The 24,354-nt window shown below is 28.6% G+C and overlaps 3 protein-coding genes across 4 annotated transcripts in view; all 3 read left to right on the forward strand.

Moving 5' to 3' along the window:
* Positions 1 to 607: 607 nt before the first annotated feature.
* LOC146724175 (uncharacterized) lies at positions 608 to 1,429 on the forward strand. The gene has a single exon (XM_085480364.1). It carries the CDS (start codon positions 635 to 637, stop codon positions 1,427 to 1,429), a length of 795 nt encoding a protein of 264 aa, XP_085336490.1. The 5' UTR covers positions 608 to 634.
* A 2,901-nt stretch (positions 1,430 to 4,330) lies between these two features.
* Positions 4,331 to 24,354, forward strand: part of Brf (Brf RNA polymerase III subunit) — a 53,628-nt gene continuing 33,604 nt past the window's right edge. For both annotated transcript variants that reach the window (XM_085480357.1, XM_029302168.2), the window contains exons 1-5: positions 4,331 to 4,364; positions 4,969 to 5,179; positions 5,262 to 5,343; positions 5,429 to 5,565; positions 6,436 to 6,552. In XM_085480357.1, the coding sequence (XP_085336483.1) occupies positions 4,969 to 5,179; positions 5,262 to 5,343; positions 5,429 to 5,565; positions 6,436 to 6,552 (547 nt within the window). In that variant the 5' untranslated portion in view covers positions 4,331 to 4,364. The remainder of the gene's footprint in view (positions 4,365 to 4,968; positions 5,180 to 5,261; positions 5,344 to 5,428; positions 5,566 to 6,435; positions 6,553 to 24,354) is intronic.
* Positions 15,154 to 18,316, forward strand: LOC114930409 (uncharacterized). Its single transcript, XM_029302171.2, has 2 exons — positions 15,154 to 15,329; positions 15,408 to 18,316. Exons 1-2 carry the CDS (start codon positions 15,308 to 15,310, stop codon positions 15,950 to 15,952), a joined length of 567 nt encoding a protein of 188 aa, XP_029158004.2. The 5' UTR covers positions 15,154 to 15,307; the 3' UTR covers positions 15,953 to 18,316.

Here is a 24,354-nt window from a genome sequence, read left to right on the forward strand (position 1 = left end):
TGGCAAGTTTTCTTAGAACGCACAAAAACATTTATTGTGATGGAAAAATAATCGCATCGTATTCAGATTTTGAAATGACTTGGTATATTGACAATGCCACAAAAGGAGGCTCAAATTTATTATCCCATATAACAGAAGCACATATTCGTCCAAATAATTTCGAAGCGATGAATGTTAAAAGAGCTTTTCAATTATTTAGTCACACATTTGCAGCTGCAATAAGAACAGCTGGTAATGCAAAAGAATTAAATACGAGTACGTGGGAAGCTACAGCTGACTTTGCAACACGCTTAAATAATATTATTGATGCTTGTAACAGTTACAGCCTTAATATTACATTTGGCGGAAAACGACCATTATCCTTCAGAAATTCAGATATTGAAAATCTGTTAACAGATTCTATCGAATGGTGCTCAAGATGGTCAAAATCGGCGGAAAATCTAGTTCAAATTCCTTGTTTCAAAGGTTTTCCATTAACTATACGAGCTATTCTTGCAACTTATAAAAAACTTGCAAATCAATACGAAGGATTTGAACTTGCGACAGGATTGTGTAATCAGGATTCTGTCGAACATTTGTTTTCTAAATTGCAATAAGACAACGCGGAGGTTTTAATCCAAATCCAACCGCAAGAATGATCCGATTATCTATCAGACATATACTTTCCACAGGATATATTCAGACTAGCGACAAGGGCAATGTTCAATGTACAGAAGGTGTAACTCTTATTAATCGACCAAGTCGACTTGTTAAGACAATAGAAAATGTCATGAATACGAGCAATGCGACTGTAGAATATATTGAACATGAAAGTGAATTGCTTGACGAAGATGTTAGAATTCTTCTCGAAGAATATAATATCGAACAAATTGATAATATAAATCCGATTGAGATTGATAGCAATTACGATGAAAATGCCATTGCATTTTTTGCCGGATTTGTGGCACGGCGAAGTATTGCTAAAAGTAACTGTGACGATTGCCGCAACGCAATGATGAAAACACCAATGGATGAACCTGCAGCAAATGAAAAATATATAGAATTTCGTGAATATCCAAATACAGATGAAGATGCTCCAACAGTAACAAAATTAGTACGACCAACAACTCTATACACAAATATTACTAAAACGCAATTAATGGCGTTTAATTGTACATGGCAAAGCCATTGGCCATCCACACAGATGCTTGAAAAAATAGTGACGGAATGTGTACATGCAACGAATCAAATTCATCCAGATTGGTTAGATAAAAATAACGAATGTTATAATCATCGGATGCAAGCATTAAAATACATGATTACTGTAAAAATATATTCCCGTACGAGATATAACAATCGTACTGCCAAAGTAGCTAGTGCATCACACAAAAAAGTTAAGAGGTTTATAAATAAAATAAATAAAAGTATATATAAGAAAAATAAAAAATAAAGGATACTAAATGTAAGATCATCTTGAGCACTATTATATTAATTACAAATAAGAAAAAAATGATATGAAGAAAGAAAAACCACAAAGGTCTAAAATAATATCATTATTAATAATTCATTAAAAAAAAAAATATTTAAGAATTTTATATAAAATTTATTTAATAAATTTTATAAATATTTTATACATTTATTTATTAAATATTTTATATTTATATTTATTTTATATTATTTTATTATTAATTAATAGTAATTAATATTAATATATACATCTTATATTATTTTATATATATATAATAATATATTAATATTTATTAATTTTAATATTTAAAAAAATTAATGCAAGGAATAGAAAAAACATAAAATAACGTGGAACGTAGTAAAAATTATCTAGAAAAAGAATTATTTTTTAATATGAGTATTTTCTATAAAATAATATAATTTCTTTATTTTGTAAAAAATTTCTTCATTTTTTTATTGTTATATATATCTTGCATAATTTTGTCATTGAAAAGAAATATTTATACTGTGTATCATGAAATTACATTCATTAAAATATGTTTGCAAATCATGTTACATTTAGTAATGAGTATTATTTTCCTGTAATGAGAAAAATAAGCATGAATTTTTCAATTTCTTAGAAGATTGCAATCACAGTTGAAACAAATTACATAAATCGTTAACTAGCAGGTTTAATCACGGACTAAATAAAATATTTTTATGCAATCATGCTAAGAAATTGTAAAATCATGTATTTTCTGATTACTAATGACATATAACACGAGATATATATAATAATAAAATTTTAAGAAAGTACAGTAACACGGTACAATAAATGAAATCTATCGTATATGTATTTGTTGGCATACGGTATTCTAATATAATCATAGAAGATACATATGAATACCGTTAATAATATAGTATACAGTAAGTGATTTTGACAAATCACTTACAATGACGCCTTAACAGAAATAGATAACAAAAGACATCAAAATATATAACTGATTCTTTTAGTTATAGAAAATCTATATTATATGTAGATTTCCCGTGATAAGACCTGTTAGTTTGAGCGATTTATGTAATTATTTCAACTGTGATTGCAATCTTTACGTCATGCATATCTAAATGCCAACTAAAATACATATACACCTATGTACCTAAATCTTTAATTACAGTATATTATTAATTTTTTTAAACATACGTTCCACGTTAACATAGTAAATATGATTAAATACAAATTATTTAACAATATCTTTTTTCACAAAATATATGTTTTATAATAATGAATACTTTTAATTACAGCTTTTTTTTTAGAGCGGAGGGTTTTTTAGTGGGTGAGAGTCCCACATACCCCCGTCGGACGGCCGATGGGAAATGCATAATGCATTTTTCCCTTCCTACAAAAAAAAAACTGATATATACAGGATTCCGAAATTCGCGAGTCAAAATAGTATAGTATAGCAAAAAAGTTCTTTAAAATAAATTAAAAAGTTTAAGCTATTTCTTATTCTAAACAATAAAATTTTTGAGGTAAAAAAATTTTAAATTGGCCAATTATAGATTACGATTTAATGGACACTTGAAGTGCGTAAAGTGCATGGTCACTACCCAAACAGCACACATATCCTAAAAACGTTCAGAGAACATTCTGAGGATGTGCGAATGTCCTCTGGATATCCTCTGAATATCTTTCGGATATGTTGTGCTATTAGGATATAACATAATCGACTCACGGATAGGCGTCCGTTTAGTCGTATTCTGTAATTGGCCAATTTTAAATCTTTTTACCTCAAAAAATACTGTTTGGAATGAAAAATGGTAAAAATTTTTTTAATTTACTTTTTCGAGAAACTTTCTTTTTATGGTACTTTAATTCGCAAAATCCGGGACACCTTATATATATATATATATATACATTTTTGTACACGTGGTATATGTATTAAATAAAAAATATTAATATACATATATTATATTATATAACAATTTTTGTATAATTTAAAGTTCAAAGTATATTTAATTATTCATTTAATTTTATTTAAATATATATTATTAGAAATTTTTTTTATGATAAATTATTTTCCATAAGTTTTATTTTTTTTATTATTTTTATTTTATAATATTATGTTAATTTTTTGTTATTTTTATACAAATATATTTATTTTATTTTCAATATTTATTTTCTTATTTTTTATATTTTTTGTGCAATCAATTTAATTTTCAGGGATGTTATTTTTGTAAATGAATATAAAATTATTGAAAATATTTTATAAATACAATTGATTTATTATTTCTTATTTTTTATTCATTTACAATTCTGAAAAAAAAAAAAAAAAAAAAAGAAAACATATGGTCTTGAACTCTGATCTTCGTCGTATTCTGGTCTATCAATTGTGGATGTAATGAACTAAATTTGGCTCTTTTACCGACATCGAAAGTGGATGTGGCCATGTAGTTCCAGACGCTCGTAAAATGGATGTACGTGACGCTAGTGAGCAGCCTAGAAAAAGCGTTTGACGAAAAACGGCGGCGTGGCCTCTCTCATTCTTCTCTCTGACTCTAGTAAAGTTTAGTTACTTTCTCTTCCGCGTTTCCGCGTTTCCGCGCGTCCATGTAATCGCACCCTTACGCATCCAGAATGAATCACGAATAGGAGAGAGCGCTCTACACAATTTCATGTTTATGCTCTAACTATTATAAAGAAAATATATATAGAATAAAGAATAATAAAAGTTTTCGATTGTGTTCTTCGATTTAGACTACATAGTAGCTACATATTTAGCACAGATTAAAAAACTTAATTGTTTAATGCGTACATACTTTGAAATTACATGATTTATTTACGATCTAAGGTGTATGATAATATTTTTACAATATTATAAGTAGATAACTCTACGAGTTTGTTTGGTTATATTACAGTGAAAATAAACATAATATCAAAGGTATATAATACAATCAAACATATTTGTTTATTTAATTCAGATTTAATACATATTGATTTTATATTTCTAAATTTTTCACAAAAATTAATTAGTTCTATTAATTTTTTATATTATAATTTATTTAATTCTATTACAACACGTATATTCTAATGTAACATACAAGTTAATAAAAAAATATCAAATTTTATATATATATATATATATATATAAATATATATATATATATATGTGTGTGTGTGTGTGTGTGTAAAAATAATAAAATAAATCAGATTTTCTTCATATATATATATATATATACACACACATATATATATATTTTTTTTTATTTCGTACTAAATCACTTCTAATAAATAAAATCAAATAAATAATTTAAAATATATATATATTTTTTTTTAATTATTTATTTGATTTTATTAGAAGTGATTAATTATGAAAAAAAAAAAATATATATATATATATATATGAAGAAAATTTGATTTATATTTATTATTTTTATACTTATTAGTATTTTTACCATCATCTTTTCGTAATAAATTACTTATAATAAATAAAATTAAATAAATAATTTAAAAATATTATGTATATGTTTGTATTATTGCAATAGATGTCTGGAAACAAGTGTCGTAGTTGTGGATCTACAAATATTGAGACCGATCCTGCACGTGGAGATGCTATTTGTATGGAATGTGGTTTTGTATTAGAGGATTCAGTTATTGTTAGTCAACCAACTTTTGAAGAATCATCATCTGGTAAAGTAATGCCTAAATACTTCGTCCCTAATGATAGCACAGGTGGTGCTACAAATTTTGGTGCACGTAAGTAATTTTTATATTCTTTCTTTCTTCCTTTGAAACTTATAATGTAAAAGTGCCAACTAAATTTTTTCTATTTTTTCAGGTTATTTCAATGAAAAAGAGTCTAGAAAGAATACTATAGAAAATGCAAGGAAAGGTATAATACATCTTGGAATGCAGCTAGGGTAAAAAATTTTTGTCCTTATGATGTGCACACAATGAAATGGGCTGTGTTTATTATTTTTCATAAATGTAAAATTTTTATTTTAGCTTAGACGAGAATGATATCAATATGTCTGTAACATTTTATAAAAAGGCTTTAGATCGTCGTTTAACACGTGGAAGAAAACAGGTGCATAACCAGGCTGCCTGTGTTTATATTACTTGTCGACATGGAACCAATACACGTATCCTTTACATTTACAATAATTCAAAAAGATTAAGACAACTCTTAATGCTTTTCTTCTATTTTTACTGTGTTTGTATAAATTGTCTTTAGTGCACAGTTAATTTTTATTAATGCACAATTGAATTTGTTTATTAAATCATATATAGAATACAAATATAAAATATACTAGGTATATTAGTTAAAGTGTTACAAACTTGTATCTTGGAAACAAACATTTTTGAGAAAAATATTGTGCAAAACTTATAGGATTTCAAGAAGAAAAAAAGTTGGCATTACTTTTTCCAACAAAGCAATTTTAAAGATTTTAAAATTTATTTTTTAAAATAGCATGTACAAAATAACGAAATTAGTGTATAGAAAACAGCTGTTTTCAAGAAGAAGTATGTAATTTGCATCTAGCAGCTACATATTTACATAAAAGTATTGAGATAAGATTGACGAAAATAAAATTTTACGAGATATTTTATGGTTTATGTGAGATTATGTCAAATTAAAGTATAAAATATCTCATAAACTTTACTTTTTGATTATCTTACCCTTATAACTTTTTATGCTAAAAATTGTAAAGAATCGATTTTATAAAAAAAATTTAGACTAAAAAACAAATGACCAAATGATCTTGAAAATCACTCTTTTGGAAAAAGTTAATAACGCCAACTTCTCTTTCTCTTCTTGAAATTCTATAACTTGTATGAAACATTTTTCTCTAAAATACTTTGCTTCTACTTTGTACTATAAACAAAGATATAAATTTGTAACACTTTAACTGACATCTTGTATATATAATACATATATATATATGAAACGTATTTAAAGGCATATAGAAAAAGAATATAAAGACAATATAAATTCTTAACAATTTATATAGTTCTTCATCCTATTATGCTTATTGACATCAGTGATATTCTACACATTTGTGTTTATGAACTTGGACGGACCTATCTGCGGTTTACACAAGCCCTTGGTGTCAATATAGTCTTTGCAGGTAAGCAATTTGCATACAATATATTTGCATGATATTTAATAATTGATAACTACATAACAAACAATAATTAATGACTGATATTTTACCAAAATGCATTACATAAAATTTAAAGACATTTTTATGTTAACATATAAAATATAATACATATAAAAAATTTATTCTATTATACAATAAATTTTATTTGTATGGATAAATAAACTTAATAAAAATTTTTTTTTTAAATAATATTTAAAAAATAGCACTAAAAGTCCGTTGGCGTCCGTCAACTTGTTCAGACGTGTTTTGTTTGAAAAAAATTTTTTCCTTCTTGGTCTACTGTGGACCTTATCAGAACTTATGGCTGGCAAGGAAAAGCCAAGTCTGGTTTATATAGGCCACTAAACCATGAAGAAGAAGAAAAAATAGGACTTTCCTATTTTTTATTAATTTTCATATCAAGACATGTTAAGAATTCGTCACATTTATTTTTTTAAACATATTATTCTTTTACAATTTTTAGCATAAGATGGCATTAGTGATTGATATATTACGTTAATATTATATTCCATCTTTTACAATGTCGATAATAGAATTGACAAATTAATCCGAATTAATATATTTTAGGCAAGGTTGTTATGTTTTAAACAATATGTTTAAAACAGTTTGATTAAAACTTGTTCTAAACAGTAGACATTGTTTTAAACATTTTTGTTTTAAACAGTTTTAAACAACTGTTTAAAACATTGCAATTAAAACATATGATTATTTATTATTTCAATTATTTGGAAAAGAAACTGTAAAGAAAAATAAAAACAAACAAAAACTAATAGACATGCATGTTGCAAAAGAGTTCTTGTTTGTGTTTTTAGTTTTTTATTTATATATTATATATTTATAATATTTATAATTATAATTTATGTTACATATTACATATAGATATTTTTGAACTACTGAACATAATCTATACATAAACTATAAAAAAAAACTAAATTATAACATATTGCATTTGACTTTGAAATTTTATCTATTACATTGCAAATAATAAAAATAAAATAATATCATTTCTTTGACTAAAAAATAAACATTTAAGTAAGAAAAACTCAAAATAAAATAAAGTAATAAAGAATATATGTTCAATATATATATTTATATTTGCTTGTTTTCTTTACAGTTTCTTTTTCAAATAATTGAAATAATAAATAATCATATGTTTTAATTTGTGATCTTTTAAATAACTTTTTTTAGTTGAGTAATAATTGATTGTATATACATATAATTTAATATATATTAATCACACAATTATTACTCAACTAAAAAAACCTTATTTAAAAGATCACAAATTATAATATAGCCTTAGTTGCTAGTTTCAATCTTAGTTTTATCAATCTTTTTATTGAGTGCTTTTGTTATTAATTTTGAAACTGTTTCTACGCTATTTACACAGATCAAAGCTATCAAGTGTTTTTTACTTGTTTTTTTTTGTTTAAAACGTGTTTTTTTCTTACTTTACTTAAAAACATGTTTAAAACAAAGAAAACATGTTTTAAATTAAAAAATCAATATTATTGTTTAAAATGAAAAAAAAAAACAAGTTTTTTTCCAACCCTAATTTTGGGCTTATAGCACGATCATCGTAAATATTTTTAATGGAACTACCATATTTTTTAATAATTACCATATTTTTTTATATAAATTGATTGTTCGAAATATATTCTAAATAGATATTTGAATTTAACATAATTTTACGCAAACTATGAAATATTTCATAAAATATCAGTTTTCCAATAATCTTACTTTAACGGGATGCTGACCATGACTGTTTTACCGACTTTGAGTTCAAGGGCTTTTCTTTTTATTGGCTATACAGATTAAAAATTCCTCCACAATTAAAGTACTGATAATAATGATCGAGGAGCGCTGAAACTTCGTATTAAAAAACAATAAAAGTTAGAAAATTAGTTTTTATCGGCTTCTTGCATCAGCTCATAACAATACTTATTTAATATAAAAATTCTGCAGTTTATTTGTGCACAAAATATGGCGCTCTCAATAGAGATGGCATGAAAGAATAACACAGAAGTAATAAAAATGAGATAAAAAGCCTGTATCAAAAGATTCGTACTTGAATTAATTATGTATGTATATTTGCGTGCGGAATCGATGTCGAGGCATGAAACAGCAAAAATTAGTTGCCGGACAGCGCTTCCCATTTATTATTATCAGTACTTTTATTGTGGAGGATTTTTCAATCTGTATATTCAATCAAAAATGAACCTAACTTACAGTCAATAAAACAAAACTACGGCAGCATCCCTTTAATAGCTTAATACTTTTATGCACAAAATAATAAGAGGAATCGATTGTTGTAAAGAAAACACATATACTTAGTTTTTAAAAAAAGCATGTAATTTACAATTAGCCAACTACATGCTTTTTCTTAAAAACAATTGTATTTTTTTTACATTAATCGAATTCTCTCATTATTTTGTGCATAAAAGTACGATTATCAAAAAAGGAATATTTTACGAAATATTTCATAGGTTATGTAAGATTATGTCAAATTAAAGTAAAAAATATCTCGTAAACTATTCACTTTTTGACCAGCCTACCCTTATAATTTTTTATAGTAAATATTGTGAGGAATCGATTTTATATAAAAAAAACTAAAGTTATTCCATTTAAAAAAATAACCTTCAAATAACCTTGAAATGCCTTTTACACAAAAGCCAGTGTCATCTTCTATTCCCCTTTAAATCAAATAACTTTTGTTTGAAACATTTGTTGTACAATTAAATATGAAAAAGTTATTTGGATGTAAGAATTAAAGGAAACACCTACATACATATATACAGGGTGGCCCCGAACGTTCCGGCCAGACTTTGAGATTTTATAGGAAATTTTATTCTGAACAAAAAATTTCCTATAAACATGGATCGAAAAATGCTTCCTTAAGAAGTTATCGCTCAAAAATCTCTGATAGAGGAAGAACATAAGGTGAAAAGAAAATGAAAGGACCCCGCACCAAATTAGTGGAATTTGGTTCTTGGCCAAATTTGCTGAAACTGTAGTATGTTATTCTTTATGACCTCCTGATCAAAAGTCTCAATGGACATAAAGTCCAAAAATCAATGGTTTTCGGGATACTGTGCTTCAAAGGTTCGCTTTTTAGCTTTTTGCATGTAATCAAGTGAATATACGAAATCAGGTTTACGATGGTAATATTACGCGTAACTGTAAACATGTAAGTGCAGATGTGTATGCAACGGTAGTATTGAATTGACAAGTATACCGATTTTGAAAATCAGCTATTGTTTATAACCTATAAGGGACACAATTAGTGCACGCTCTTAGCGCAATCAAGAGACACGGTAGTGTCTCGCGACAAGTAACAAAATCGTAGCGAGGTACTTCCGTGTATCTTTACGCGAGTCGGACTTTTGACAGCATCTTATATTATCAGATCTCATAGAAGGATTGAACTGATCGTATTCTCGATAGACTTAATCGATAGCTTGGGTTTAAATTGTATTAGAAAACTGTCTTTATTTTTGCTCTACGTATTATATATACAGAGATATTACGATGTAAAGTTTGACTTTATAATAAAATAGAAAATTTTGGTCATCGTCGTCGACCTTCTCAATGCGCATGTGTGCGAAAATGTACTGTTCGAGCAGTCAACGCTAGATTGTATTAATGTCGCTCCATGATCCATGATGTTAGGTTGTGTGTCAGGTTTGATGACATATATGTAACATGTATGTAGGTTATATTATTTCCTACAATGTCATGTTACATATTAAGTACATATTAGTTGTAATTAAACGACCAAGAGAAAATATAAATTTAGCTGATAAATTCAGAAAAGAATACTTTTATAGAGGGAGGGGAGAGAGAAGGAGAGAGAGAGAGAGAGAAAGAGGTCTAATGTGTATATCATTGATATATACTAATGTGTATATTGATATATAATTACATTTATTATAATATAATTTCTTTTATAATATAATTACTTATTTATTATAATATAATTACATTTATTTATATAGCTGCTATATAACATAACTGCTATGTCTCTAACGTAAATGTTACATGTTAAGTACATATTAGCTGTAATTTTCCACTCGTAAAAGTAATATTTTGTAATATAACATATGTTACATTGTAGTTATATTATAATAATTATATTCCAGATAACACAATAACTTATCCAAAGATTATTTTCAATATCCTACAATATTTATCGATGAGTTACAGTGATATCTGGAATGTAATAACAATACAACTACAATGTAACATATGTTGTAATACAAAAGTTACATGTATAAATGAGAAATTACAATTATTGTGTACTCTACATGTAACATTTGTGTTAATTATATTAATAAATATATACATTCGAAAACATAATTTCAATTTTTTTAATATTTATTTTCGTATTTGGTTTAATAAAAACAATTCACAAAATAAATAGTAAAAATTATCGATATGCACATTAGACCCCCCTCTCTCTCTCCCTCCCTTCCTCCCTCCCTCCCTTTTTCCCTCTCTCCCTCTCCCCCCTCTCTTTTCACTCCCCTCACTCTCTTTCTCTCCCTCCCCCTTCTCTCTCTTCCTCTCCCTCTCTTTCTCCCTCTCTTCCTCTTTCTCTTCCTCTCTCTCTCCCTCTCTCTCTGTCTGTCTCTCTCTCTCTCTCTCTCTCTCTCTATCTATCTATCTATCTATCTATCTATCTATCTATCTATCTATCTATCTATCTATCTATAACTTGTATTTCTGCAGGATATAAATGTATGTATGATAGAGCGGGAGGGGAGAGATAAATATATACTACAAAAAAGAATGATATTCATAAAAAAAACTTACTTTTTTTAAAAAAAGGTAAAAAAAGGCGACAAGTTTACATGCTTATGTGAAAAAGTGTTATACAAAAAAACAGTGTTTTTAAATTACTATAAAAAAACTGCTCTAAAAAATAATGTTATTTTAATTTTAAACAATATATTTTTATTGTACAAAATGATTAAATATTTCTAAAAAAAAAAATGATATCAAAAATTGCGACAAATAAAAACCTTTATACTATAAAATCTTTTATTATGATTATTTTATTAAATAATTTTTTTCATAGAAATATTTTACAAACAACAATTAATTAAACATATGACTCATATATTGTAACGCAGCAAATTATATAAAAAGATTAAATGTGACGATCGATTTATGATTGACAATAATATCTTATTTGGATTAAAGAGTACGATAGAAAATATATATCTCATTTGATATTATTGTCAACCATATAATCACTCGTTATATTTGGTCTTTAGAAATATTTTAACCAAAAAAAAATAGAAAAATTTTTGTTAAAAAAACTTGGCGCTGCTTTAATATGCAAATATTTTCTAAGTTAATTATTGAATATTTTAAGGGGATGCCGGATGTCTGTTTTATCGATTAGATGATTATAGATTTTTCTGCATTGAAACCTTTTTATTGGTTTAATAAAATAATAAATGCTTTTCCACAATCAAAAAACACGTACAGAAACAAAGTGGGAACCTACTGTTTTATGTTAAAAACAAGAAAAAATTTAAAAACTAAAATTTCTTTATCGACTTCGTCGTCAGGTCGAAAAAAATAATTGTTTTATATAAAAGTTCTGCTGTTTGTACGTACAAAATAAGATAGGTTCCGACTAGAAATTGAATAAAGAAGTATTAGTATATTTTTAGATATAAGTTTAAAAGCCTAATAAATAAGAAAACGGTGCAGAAAATTTTCACGCATATGTGTTGTATACGTGCATATGTTTAGACATGTGTGGTGCTAACCTATCATGTGTATATGTGTATACGTGCATATGTTTAGATACTTGTGGTGCTAACCTATCGGAGGTCGGCCGTCTCTTTGGCATGTTACATTAACATAATTATAGTAAATTAATTATTTCTTATTTTAAGATTTACAAATACATTACAGTAATTTAAAAAAAAAATGTAGCAGCGCCAAGTTTTTTTAACAAAAATTTTCCTATTTTTTTTGGTTAAAATATTTCTAAAGACCAAATATAACGAGTAATTATATGGTTGACAATAATATCAAATGAGATATATATTTTCTATCATACTCTTTAATCCAAATAAGATATTATTGTCAATCATAAATCGTTCGTCACATTTGATCTTTTTATATAATTTGCTGCGTTACAATATATGAGTCATATGTTTAATTAATTGTTGTTTGTAAAATATTTCTATGAAAAAAATTATTTAATAAAATAATCATAATAAAAGATTTTATAGTATAAAGGTTTTTATTTATCGCAATTTTTGATATCATTTTTTTTTTAGAAATATTTAATCATTTTGTACAATAAAAATATATTGTATAAAATTAAAATAACATTATTTTTTAGAGCAGTTTTTTTATAGTAATTTAAAACCACTGTTTTTTTGTATAACACTTTTTCACATAAGCACGTAAACTTGTCGCCTTTTTTTACCTTTTTTTAAAAAAGGTAAGTTTTTTTTATGGTCCAGAACCAACCACGAGGAAGTGGCGAGCATACTGATCCCTGTGTGCGTGCGTGTGTGTGCGCGTGCGCGTGCGCGTGCGCGTGCGGTGCGTGCGTGTGTGTGTGTGCGTGTGTGTGTGTGTGTGTGTGTGTGCGTGTGCGTGCGTGTGCGTGTGCGTGTGCGTGTGCGTGCGTGGGTGCGTGTGTGCGTGCGTGTGTGTGTGTGTGCGTGTGCGTGTGTGTGTGTGTGTGTGTGTGTGTGTGTGTGTGTGTGTACGTGTACGTGCGCGCTTAATAGATCATTAGTTATATCTTCTGTTGTGAGATTCATTTTATCCGTTCTTTATTCTATGTTATGGTTAGGGTCTTGCTGATGAGGTCTATGAGCAGCATCTTGAACAGATTGCAATAGATGTGTTGAAGGATATTTAATACACTGTTGGTGTCGTGCGTATCCCAAAAACCAAAGAACACTTGCAACATGCGCACATGTCCCCAGTGTTCGAGCACCTGCTTGACATGTACAATAGTAATCTGTTATTGATTCTACGTTATCGTTATCATTATCATCCTCCATTATAAGAAATCCAGAGTTGGTGTTTAGTTGCATTACGGTAACGCGAATATACTCTAACTCTAATCAATGATGGCTTATCAAAGTGAACATCGATTTGAAACTCTTCCTGCTCGTCTCATTGGAGTTTATCTTGAACGTAAGACGGAGCTAAATTCACTTGATAAATGCCAACTATCAATTCTCGTAAATAGTCTAAGGTAAGCAGGGGGAAGTTACGGACATACTGGTGATTGAGACGATTCCAGTTAGCTCTCAAAACTCTTAGATTTTCTACATCCACACGCCCTTGTACAACATTTACTTGCCTTGATTTTTGTAAAAGTTCTCTTGCTAACTCTGCATTTGCTTCTTCCATACGAGTTTCACATTCATCTCATAAGCATTAACATTCTTACATGAGAGGCAGAATCTTTTGTATTGACTTTTTCTTTGGAAAATCATTCATTCGTATCAGGAGATTTAACTGTTCGGACTATCATAATTCGGATAGAACTTTGGAATGCTTCACTTTTATACTCATCTGATAATTATAGCTATCATAGTCTTCTTATTACTCAATCAAAAACTTATTGATTAAAAAAAGTACATCTTTATTTTTGTATTGATATTCAGAAGGGCTTTTTCTAGACTTATATGAAAGAATCCTCGGCCTAAGTCGATTCTTCGATACTTTCTTAATTGATTAAATAATAAAATCAATGATGGCTCAGAATCGCTTAGAGTGTTACATTTGTGGTCATGCATTCGGTCGTCAACAGATGGCTCGTATTGATGGCGAGGAAAATGCACACAAACGAGAAATCGCTATCACTAGACGTAATGCATTAGGACAAAATCCTCTCGATGTCACAGATAGAACACGATTGTATTTGAATTGCAATCGTTTGATCATAGCGGAAATAACCACCCTCGAACGTGATCCTTACTGCTTGAAACTTAATGTTTTAAGACAAACTCAAAATAGAATTTGTTTATTTTGTAATGCTGCAGTTAATCCGCACAGATTATCTATCGCATATAGGGTCGATATATTTGTTAAAAGAAATATTTATATTTCAGAAATAACCAAGTCTTGTACACAGCATTTGGATGATCGAGGATTCATTCTACCATTGTTTTTACCTGCTTTGCAGTTTGTCAATAGACCATATTCAATAAGAGGAGATCAGATGCAATTGTTTTTAGATGAATGTCGAAATGCTGTGAACAATACAAGAGTTTATCAATATGAGAATGATTTCGAAGATGATGCGTTCCAATGCATCAGTCCTATTACACAAAGGAACAGTTCCAGGATTTATTCACATACTGTGTTTCTTTTTATTCAGCAGGTTATAACAAAAATATAACAAAAAAAGATCTTATGACATTCTTATGTAAGCTACGACAAGATTTATCAGATGACTTCTTAAAAGTAATCTTTCATTATAAAAGCAGACAAAATGTGAGCTTAGCTGTCGCTACTGTGCGAATCTCTCTAATGCAACGATTCGTTCCATCAAATATTGGATTCGCTGCGATAACTAGAGAAGATTATATAGCGAGACGTTGTACGGACTTTTCAAATGAATTATATAATCCACAGACAGAAAACCAAAAGGCGATAGCTTACATGATGGCTCTTACTTACGAATTCAACAAAGTTCAAACTTCCGCACGTTACGGCAATTTTACTCTGTATAATGTACATTGTACAGTGGGCAGGTTTGAGTAAATGATAACCTGCCTTGGTTGTTGCCCCCGATGGTTATATATTAACTATTTATGGACCATATTTTTCAGATGCGAGAAATAACGATGCTCAAATGCTTCGAAATGAATTCGAACAAAATATGCAAGAAATAAGAGAATGGTTTCAAAATGGGGACATTTTCATAGTAGATCGAGGTTACAGAGATGCGATACCATTGCTTGAAGCTATGGGAATCACACATAGGATGCCTTGTCTTCTTGAACGAGATCAACGTCAGTTTACTACGGAACAAGCTAATGAATCTCGAATAGTAACAAAGACAAGGTGGGTGGTCGAAACTCGTAACGGACATTTAAATTCAATTTTTAAGTTTTTTGCTAACGTCATTCAAATAACTCACACAAAAAATCTTGGGGATTTTTTACGAATTGCTGGTGGTATTATTAATAAATACCACCCGCCTATTCGTATGGAAGAAGCAAATGCAGAGTTAGCAAGAGAACTTTTACAACAATCAAGGCAAGTAAATGTTGTACAAGAGCGTGTGGATGCAGAAAATCTAAGAGTTTTGAGAGCTAACTGGAATCGTCTCAATATCACCAGCATGTCCGTAACTTCCCCCTGCTTACCTTAGACTATTTACGAGAATTGACAGTTGGCACTTATCAAGTGAATTTAGCTCCGTCTTACGTTCAAGATAAACTCCAACGAGACGAGCAGGAAGAGTTTCAAATCGATGTTCACTTTGATAAGCCATCATTGATTAGAGTTAGAGTATATTCGCGTTACCGTAATGCAACTAAACACCAACTCTGGATTTCTTATAATGGAGAATGATAATGATAACGATAACGTAGAACCAATAACAGATTACTATTGTACATGTCAAGCAGGTGCTCGAACATTGGGGATATGTGCGCATGTTGCAAGTGTTCTTTGGTTTTTGAGATACGCACGACATCAACAGTGTATTAAATATCCTTCCACACAACTATTGCAATCTGTTCAAGATGCTGCTCATAGACCTCATCAGCAAGACCTTAACCATAACATAGAATAAAGAACGGATAAATTGAATCTCACAACAGAAGATATAACTAACGATCTATTAAGGTGATGCCGGAACGTTGGCCGAACTCCGACGGGTTAGCACCACACATATCTAAACATATGCACGTATACATATATACACATGATAGGTTAGCACCACACATATCTAAACATATGCACGTATACAACACATACGCGTAAAAATGTTTTTAATATATAACTTTTTTATTAGACTTGCAATCTCACTTTTAATCGTTTACTAATAATTCTTCATATTATCCTTACCGCGCATACTATATTTCATGCACAGACAAACTGCAGAACATTTTTAATTAAATAAGTATTATTACGAACTGACACAAAGCAGCTGATAACAAAACTGTAATTTTTGATTTTTATATGATTTATATATGCAAACATAGCTAGCGCGGTTCGTTTTTATAAGTACTTTAATCGTGGAAAAGGATTTATTGATCAGTATAGTCAATAAAAAGTTATATGAAAAAAATAAATATTCACGCATTCGGTCGGTAAAAACATCATCCGGGATCCCCTTAAGCGCGCTCGTACGCACACATACACACACAGAGATCAGTATGCTCGCCACCTCCTCGTGGTTTGTCCTGGATTGCGCTAAGAGCGGGCACTAATTGTATCGCTTATAGGTTATAAACAATAGCTGATTTTCAAAATCGGTATACTTGTCAATTCAATACTACCGTTGCATACACATCTGCACTTACATGTTTACAGTTACGCGTAATATTACCATCGTAAACCTGATTTCGTATATTCACTTGATTACATGCAAAAAGCTAAAAAGCGAACCTTTGAAGCAGTATCTCGAAAACCATTGATTTTTGGACTTTATGTCCATTAAGACTTTTGATCAGGAGGTCATAAAGAATAACATACTACAGTTTCAGTAAATTTGGCCATAAACCAAATTCCACTGATTTGGTGCGGGGTCCTTTAAAAGGAAGAGCAAATAGTGAAAAGAAAATGAGACTTAATAAATTTCTTGAAAAAAAATGATATAACAATAAAAAATAAAAAATTTTTTTTTTATGAAAATAAAATAAATTTTTTTAAACTAAAATAGTACGTAATAGTAGAAAATGAATAAAGACGTTATATTAAAATCTATGGAATATACAACAATCATTTTGATCTAATTTGAAAGATAATTTTTTCTACAACTTTTGTTTTGATTATTTTTATTAAAAGACATACATTTTCTTTTTCATGATATTTGGAAAAATGTGTAAAATAATCACGATTTCAGAGATTTTTGAGCGATAACTTCTTAGGAAGCATTTTTCGACCCATGTTTATAGGAAATATTTTGTTCAGAATTAAATTTCCTATAAAATCTCAAAGTCTGGCTGGAACGTTCAGGACCACCCTGTATATATATATATATATATATATATATATATATATATATATTTATGAGTAAATTAGTACGCTTTATCGAATTAATATTTTTCAATTTCCATTTTTAAAATGAAACATGACAATTTTCGACTCATACTCGAATTATATGTAAAAAAAAAATAATCGGAATCAATGAAAAATAAATTTTAATGTGTGAAAAGTAATTTCAATAATTTCATGACTGAATGAATATGAAAAAAACAGAAATTTTATCTTGAATGATATTGAAAAGATTTGTCTCCTGAAATTTAAAATGCACTTCTTTCTGTGAACAATTTTATCAAATTACTCGTATTCATCAATTTTAAGATTTTTTTTATATAAAATTTTATATAAAATCAGGGTTGTCACAGACCTGGAAAAGCGGGAAAACCGGGAAAAGTGGAATTTTAAATTAATCAGGGAAAATCTGGAAAAATCAGGGAAATATGTAAATAAACCTGGAATTTAAAATTTTGCTTACCATTTCCCATAAATGCTTAATATTGCATTTTATATATTAGTCCGTGCATTAGCTATTATTTTTAAAATATATATTAAAAATTGTTTCTATTTTGAAATTTAATGTAGAAATTAGATATATGTATTTACCAATGTAAAGTTTATTTCAATTTTAATATTTTTAGAAGTTTATAAAAAGTTAAATTCTATTTTTTTAACGTAAATTAAACATTAAAATATATCTTTTATTAAATGTTTTTATTCAATTGACTTTTCTCTTATTCCTTATTTCCCACTGCATTTTTTTGTTGGTTTAAATTCAGGATTACGTCATATTATTTTGTATTGTTTCTAATAATATAAGCTATTCTTTCCTAATTCCTACTTTTCATACATATTGTGGTCATGGGAAATTTCCGCATTGTCGTCTAGAAAACATGGAAAAGTCAGGGAATTTCAAAATTCATTTTTTGTGGCAACCCTGAAAATTTTATGTAAAATTTTCTTCTGATCTGTTCTGCTTTCTCTACTTACTTCACAATTTTTGGCTATATTTCGTTAAGGAAGACATTTTTAAATATCAGAGGGGATCATCTGCTAATGTGACCTTGATCTTGGGGTCAAATTTGAGGTCAGTATAAAAATTTTAAATTAAAATTCCTATTTCTTATTACATATTCTTATAGCTCATCTCAAGAGCTTTCCAAAACACTATAATAGAGTATTTTTTCATTCAGTATTTTCCGAGTTACAAGGCTTGAATTTTAATTTAAAATTTTTATATTGAACTTTAAATGACATTCAAGGTCTCCATTTAACTTCAAGGTCAAGCTTAAGGTCACCATTAGATAACCCCTACTTTTATCTAAAACATTTTTCTCTACCGCTCCCTGCAAAATTACTACTAATTAAGAAGGGTGATAAATTAAAATGGGACACCCTGTATATAAACATATAATATACACACACTTTTTATGTAATCGATTCTTCTCGTTATACTGCATATAAAAGTACTGGAATTGCAGAAAGTAAAGTATTTGAAAGACAAAGAGAAAATTGTTTTATTTTTTACTTTTAACGTTCACATTATTAAATTGAACTGAAATCTAACTACGAATATTTTATAAATATCTCTCAAGAAATTATAAAAATGTTACGATAAATAAATAGACTGAATTAATGATAAATGTTTAAATATGTTAAATATTTTACTTTTGTCTTGGACATTTCAATACATTTTTTAACATGAATCTTAAAATTATTTTCTACATTCATAAACATTTACAAAGTAATATATTATATGAAATACTTCTCTAACATTTTATTCTTATTTTTCATATCTTCGAAACTTATTGACTGATGGACAAAAACTTAAGTTTTAACATAGTAGTAGTAGTAGGAAGAATGGGTGGAACTATATATAAGTCCCTAAAGGTCACCTAGATCTAAAAGTTTCTTTGCGACCCCCGCTGTGCTTGATGATTATCCCTGTAAACCCAATCCAGCGTTTTTTTGCCAGATTGCACAGGTTGTTTATCCTTTGATTATACAGCTCATCTGGTTCCATGAATGTGGACCCTAGATGTCTATATATTTTTTCCTACCGGGGTCTGGGTGGACTCGAACCCGCGTTCCACCTATTCTTCGCCTCAGGCGAGTTTCGGTGACGCAGCATGCACAGCCACCCGCCGCCCCCTAAATTTTAACATATTTTCATAAAAAAATTCATTAAGAGATCTAAACGCCTTTTCTGCCTAACTTCCAATTATCCAATTGTCCGGAAAAATAGATATTCAAAAAATAATTTCTCTGACCATGAGTCATACTCAACAATTATTATAAGTGAGTACACTTCGATGGTTATATTTTTCATGTGATATTGTGTCATATATTCAAAGCAATATATTCAAGAAGTTTCGCTAATGAGTTTTGAAGGAAATTGCAATACTCTTCTATCCCGTTAATGTTTTTGTAAACCATATAATTTACTTTATTCATCAATAATACTATCCAAACACTGACTATTGATATTGAAACAGCAATTTTGCCAAATCGAATTTCTGTTTGATTATTGCATTGATTAGACTTTAATTCATTCATTTTTAAATGTCATTAGAGAATAATATATAGAATAATATATTGGGATCTGACATCCGTAGTTGTGACATCTGGTAGCGAGAAATAAAAGCAGTAGAAGCCCACTATTTATATAGCAGTATAAGCAGATGTTAATTAATTAATTTATTATTATGAATTGCGGGATATTTTCTCCACAACTATGTGTTTTCTTTACACGAATTAATTTCTCTCATTATTTTGTGCGTAAAACTATTTGAGGTAATCTTATTGAAAAAATAAATATTTTACGAGATATTTAAGTATGTCACATAGTACAAGATACCTTCATAAACTATTTTCTTTTGACCATTTCCACACTTATAATTTTTTATGTCGGATATCGCGAGGAAATCGATTTATATGAAAAAGTAAAATGATTTTATTAAAAAAAAATGGATTCTGTGAGCTTCAAAACCTGATCTTGATTTAATTAAATTCAAAATTATCAACTTTTTTCCTTCGAAATCTTTTAACTTTGGTATAAAATATGTTTTGCAACGCCTGTTGCGAAAGTTCGATTTTCGATTGCTGTTTAGCGTGCGGAAAATGGCTTATTTCTCAACGATTCAATGTATGCCTTACTTTACCACACTAATACGAGAAAAGCATTTTTATTATTTACTTTACCGCACTAGTGCGGTAATGTGTTACTATAGTTACACTTTACCGCACTAGTGCGGAAAAAATCATCTTTCTTCTCGATTGACATAACAAACTTGAACGTAACGAAATTCACACGAGACAAAACGTCAATTTGTTATAACCTTCACTATTCAAGAAGGATTAAATGGATAAAAGAAACGAGTATTCAAGACCGTCCACGCCGTTAGAACTTATAGAAGCAGCTGAATCTGCCACGAAGACTTTATTACCGAAAAAATCAAGAGATAAGTACATGAGTAAAAAACATCTCAAATCGAACTTTCGCGATAGGCATTACAAAAAATATTGTTTGTGGCATGTGCGGAGAACAACGAATACATCGCACGTAAAGTTGCCGCATTCGTCTTAGCTTATGATGCATTCACACTCGTACTCGTGTGAATCCATCATAGGTCTAGTTTACATCAAGCACTTGATACGCATATCAAATAGTAAATTACTAGTAAATTGGTTCAGTTATTGGCTGACTAGTTCAAATACACTAATTGATACGCGTATCAAGTGCTTGATGTAAACTAGGCGAAAAGCCTTCGGCTCATGCGGCAACTTCACGCGCGATGTAATTCGTTATTTTCCGCACTTGTCACATAAGATACTATTCTCGTTACAGCCATAGTTTAAACAATAAACAATATTCGATATAACTTTACATTATCTCATAAAATATTAATTTTTCGATATTTTTTATCTCAATACTTTTATGCACAAAATAATGCGGTTTGTTTAAAGAAACACATAGTTATTTTTAAGAAAAAATATGTAGCTGTTATTTGAAATTTACATTACTTTTTCTTGTAAACAACTATGTGTTTTCTTTATAATTGATTTATCTTGTTATTTTGTGCATGACAGTTTTTATTGAGATAAAATGATCGGAAAATGAATATTTTATGAGATTTCATAGTTTATGTAAGATTATGTCAAACTAAAGTATAAAATACGTAACTTTTCACTTTTTTATCTTACCCTTATAATTTTTTATGCCGAATATTACGAGGAATCAAATTGTGTAAAAATAATAGGATAGTTTCGTTTAAGAAAACTGTGTTGATCTCTAAATGACATTGAAAATCGTTAGATGGAGAAAATTCTAGACCAAGGTATTTTGACTACCCTGAAACATTATAATTTTTGTACAAAACATTTTTGAAATGAAAAAAATACTTTTACGATAATTAACTGTAAATTTTAAAATGACTTGTATGTCAAAGAATTATTTTGAAAAATTACCGAATTTCCAAAAAAATTTTCGCAAAACTAAGATCTTTATATTGAATATATACAGGGTGGACCATTTTAATCAATCCATGCAAATATCTTATAAAATGAAATGTTTTATACAAAAGTTGCAGGATTTAGAAGGGGACACCTGACTTTAGCTTAGACCTTGATGTCAAATTTGAAAGTCATTTAAAAGTCAACTTGATTTTCTTAAATAAAACCACCAATTTTTCATATTATATTCTTGTAGCTGATGTCGAGACCTTTCCAAAACACTATAATAAGACATTTTTTCATTAAGTACTTTTTGAGTTATAAAGGTTTGAAATTAATAATTTTTTGACATAAAATGTCTTGCAAAATACAATATTTAATTTTCGGTAATCATACCTTAATACTTTTATCCACGGAATAATGAAACTAATTAATCCATGTAAAGAAAACATAGTTGCTTTAAAAAGGATATTTGTAATTTGCAACATATTTTTTTAAAAGCATTTTGTGAAAAAATTGTTAATTTTAAACCTGTATAACTCAAAAAGTGCTTAATAGAAAAATTTTTATTATAGTATTTTGGAAAGGTCTCGACATCAACTATCAGAATATGATATGAAAAATTGGTGGTTTTATTTAAGAAAATCAAGTTGACCTTTAAATTTGCCATTAAGGTCAAAGCCAAGGTCACCGTCAGATGATCCTCCTCTAAACCCTCCAACTTTTGTATAAAACATATTTTTCTATTTTGCTTACTTTATAAGATATTTGTGTGGATTAAAATGGTCCACCCTGTATAATACTCCACATTGGAAGGAAAAATAAATACTCTGAGAGAACTAGTGCAACCAGTTCAGTTAAAAAAAACCCTCTAAGTATTAATCCTGAATAATACTTTACTTCTAGGAAATAGGTTCATGGAAGCATCTTGATCACTTTGTCATTTTGTTATCCTTGAATGCGTGAAATTCTAGCTCTGTCATTCATAAGCTTTAAACTTTTCTTATTTAAAAATACTATATTTTCGTATTAGATAGAATCATAGGCGGCGCCAAAAGTGGATCCTGACCCATCCTTTGGCTCACCCTGACATTAAAAAAATTTTAGCATAATTATGCTATCTTATTCTGTCCAAGTTTTCAGCTTTTTTTATATGAAGTTATTTTTATTATTAAAATTCTACAATTAATTTTAAATTCTATCTTCATAGTTAATTTTATACTATGTTCGGCTTATTCCAGAGACTAGATTGAAGCCATTTTTAGCCAAACAATCGAACAAAAATTAATACATAATATATGTAATAATAAATATGACCCACCCATGTAAAATGCTGGCGCTGCCTATGATTAGAATTTTCGTCTTGAAATGTTACAGAAAATTTGTAAAATCTTTATTAAAAATTATTGTGCAACCGGCGCGCGAAAAGTCGCTCTTTACGCACATGATGGGATTTTAGAAAGGGCTCCCTTTTCACGCACCGGTCACACAAAATATCGTAGCCAACATGTGCGGGTCATAAATCGGCCGATCGTGCGGATTGTCACACTCGGCTTCGCCTCGTGCGCCAAACTTTCTCACTCTCGGCCGATTTACGATCCTCCGCACTTGTTAACTAATATACTATTAAAATCTTTATCGCCAGTGTAGAAACACCCTATATATTAAAAATAATGTTACAAATAGTATGAAAGAATTGAATTTTAATGTACAATTTTTTTATACGGGATGTTCAATTTTAATGGAATGGATTCAAAAATTTTTTGTTTGATTGTACAATATATTATAAATAAAAGTTGATTAAAAAAAAACAGAAGATAACGCTATTGACTTTTCTAAAAGACGTTTTTCAAGATCATTCGAAGATCTTTTTTTTTTCGATTTTATATAAATCGATTTCTCGCAATATTCACCATAAAAGGTTATAAAGATGAAATGGTAAAAAAATGAATAGTTTACGAGATATTTTAATTTGATACTTTAATTTGACATTTTAAGTACATAAACTACAAGATGCGAGTAAAATATTTTTTATGATTTTATCACAATACTTTTATGCATAAAATAATGGAAGCACAGTTTATAAAAGACAATTTATAAAAAAAAGTATGT

The sequence above is a fragment of the Nylanderia fulva genome, unplaced genomic scaffold, assembly GCF_048542155.1.
Source record: "Nylanderia fulva isolate GAGA-0341 unplaced genomic scaffold, ASM4854215v1 Scaffold145, whole genome shotgun sequence".
Lineage (NCBI taxonomy): Eukaryota > Metazoa > Arthropoda > Insecta > Hymenoptera > Formicidae > Nylanderia > Nylanderia fulva.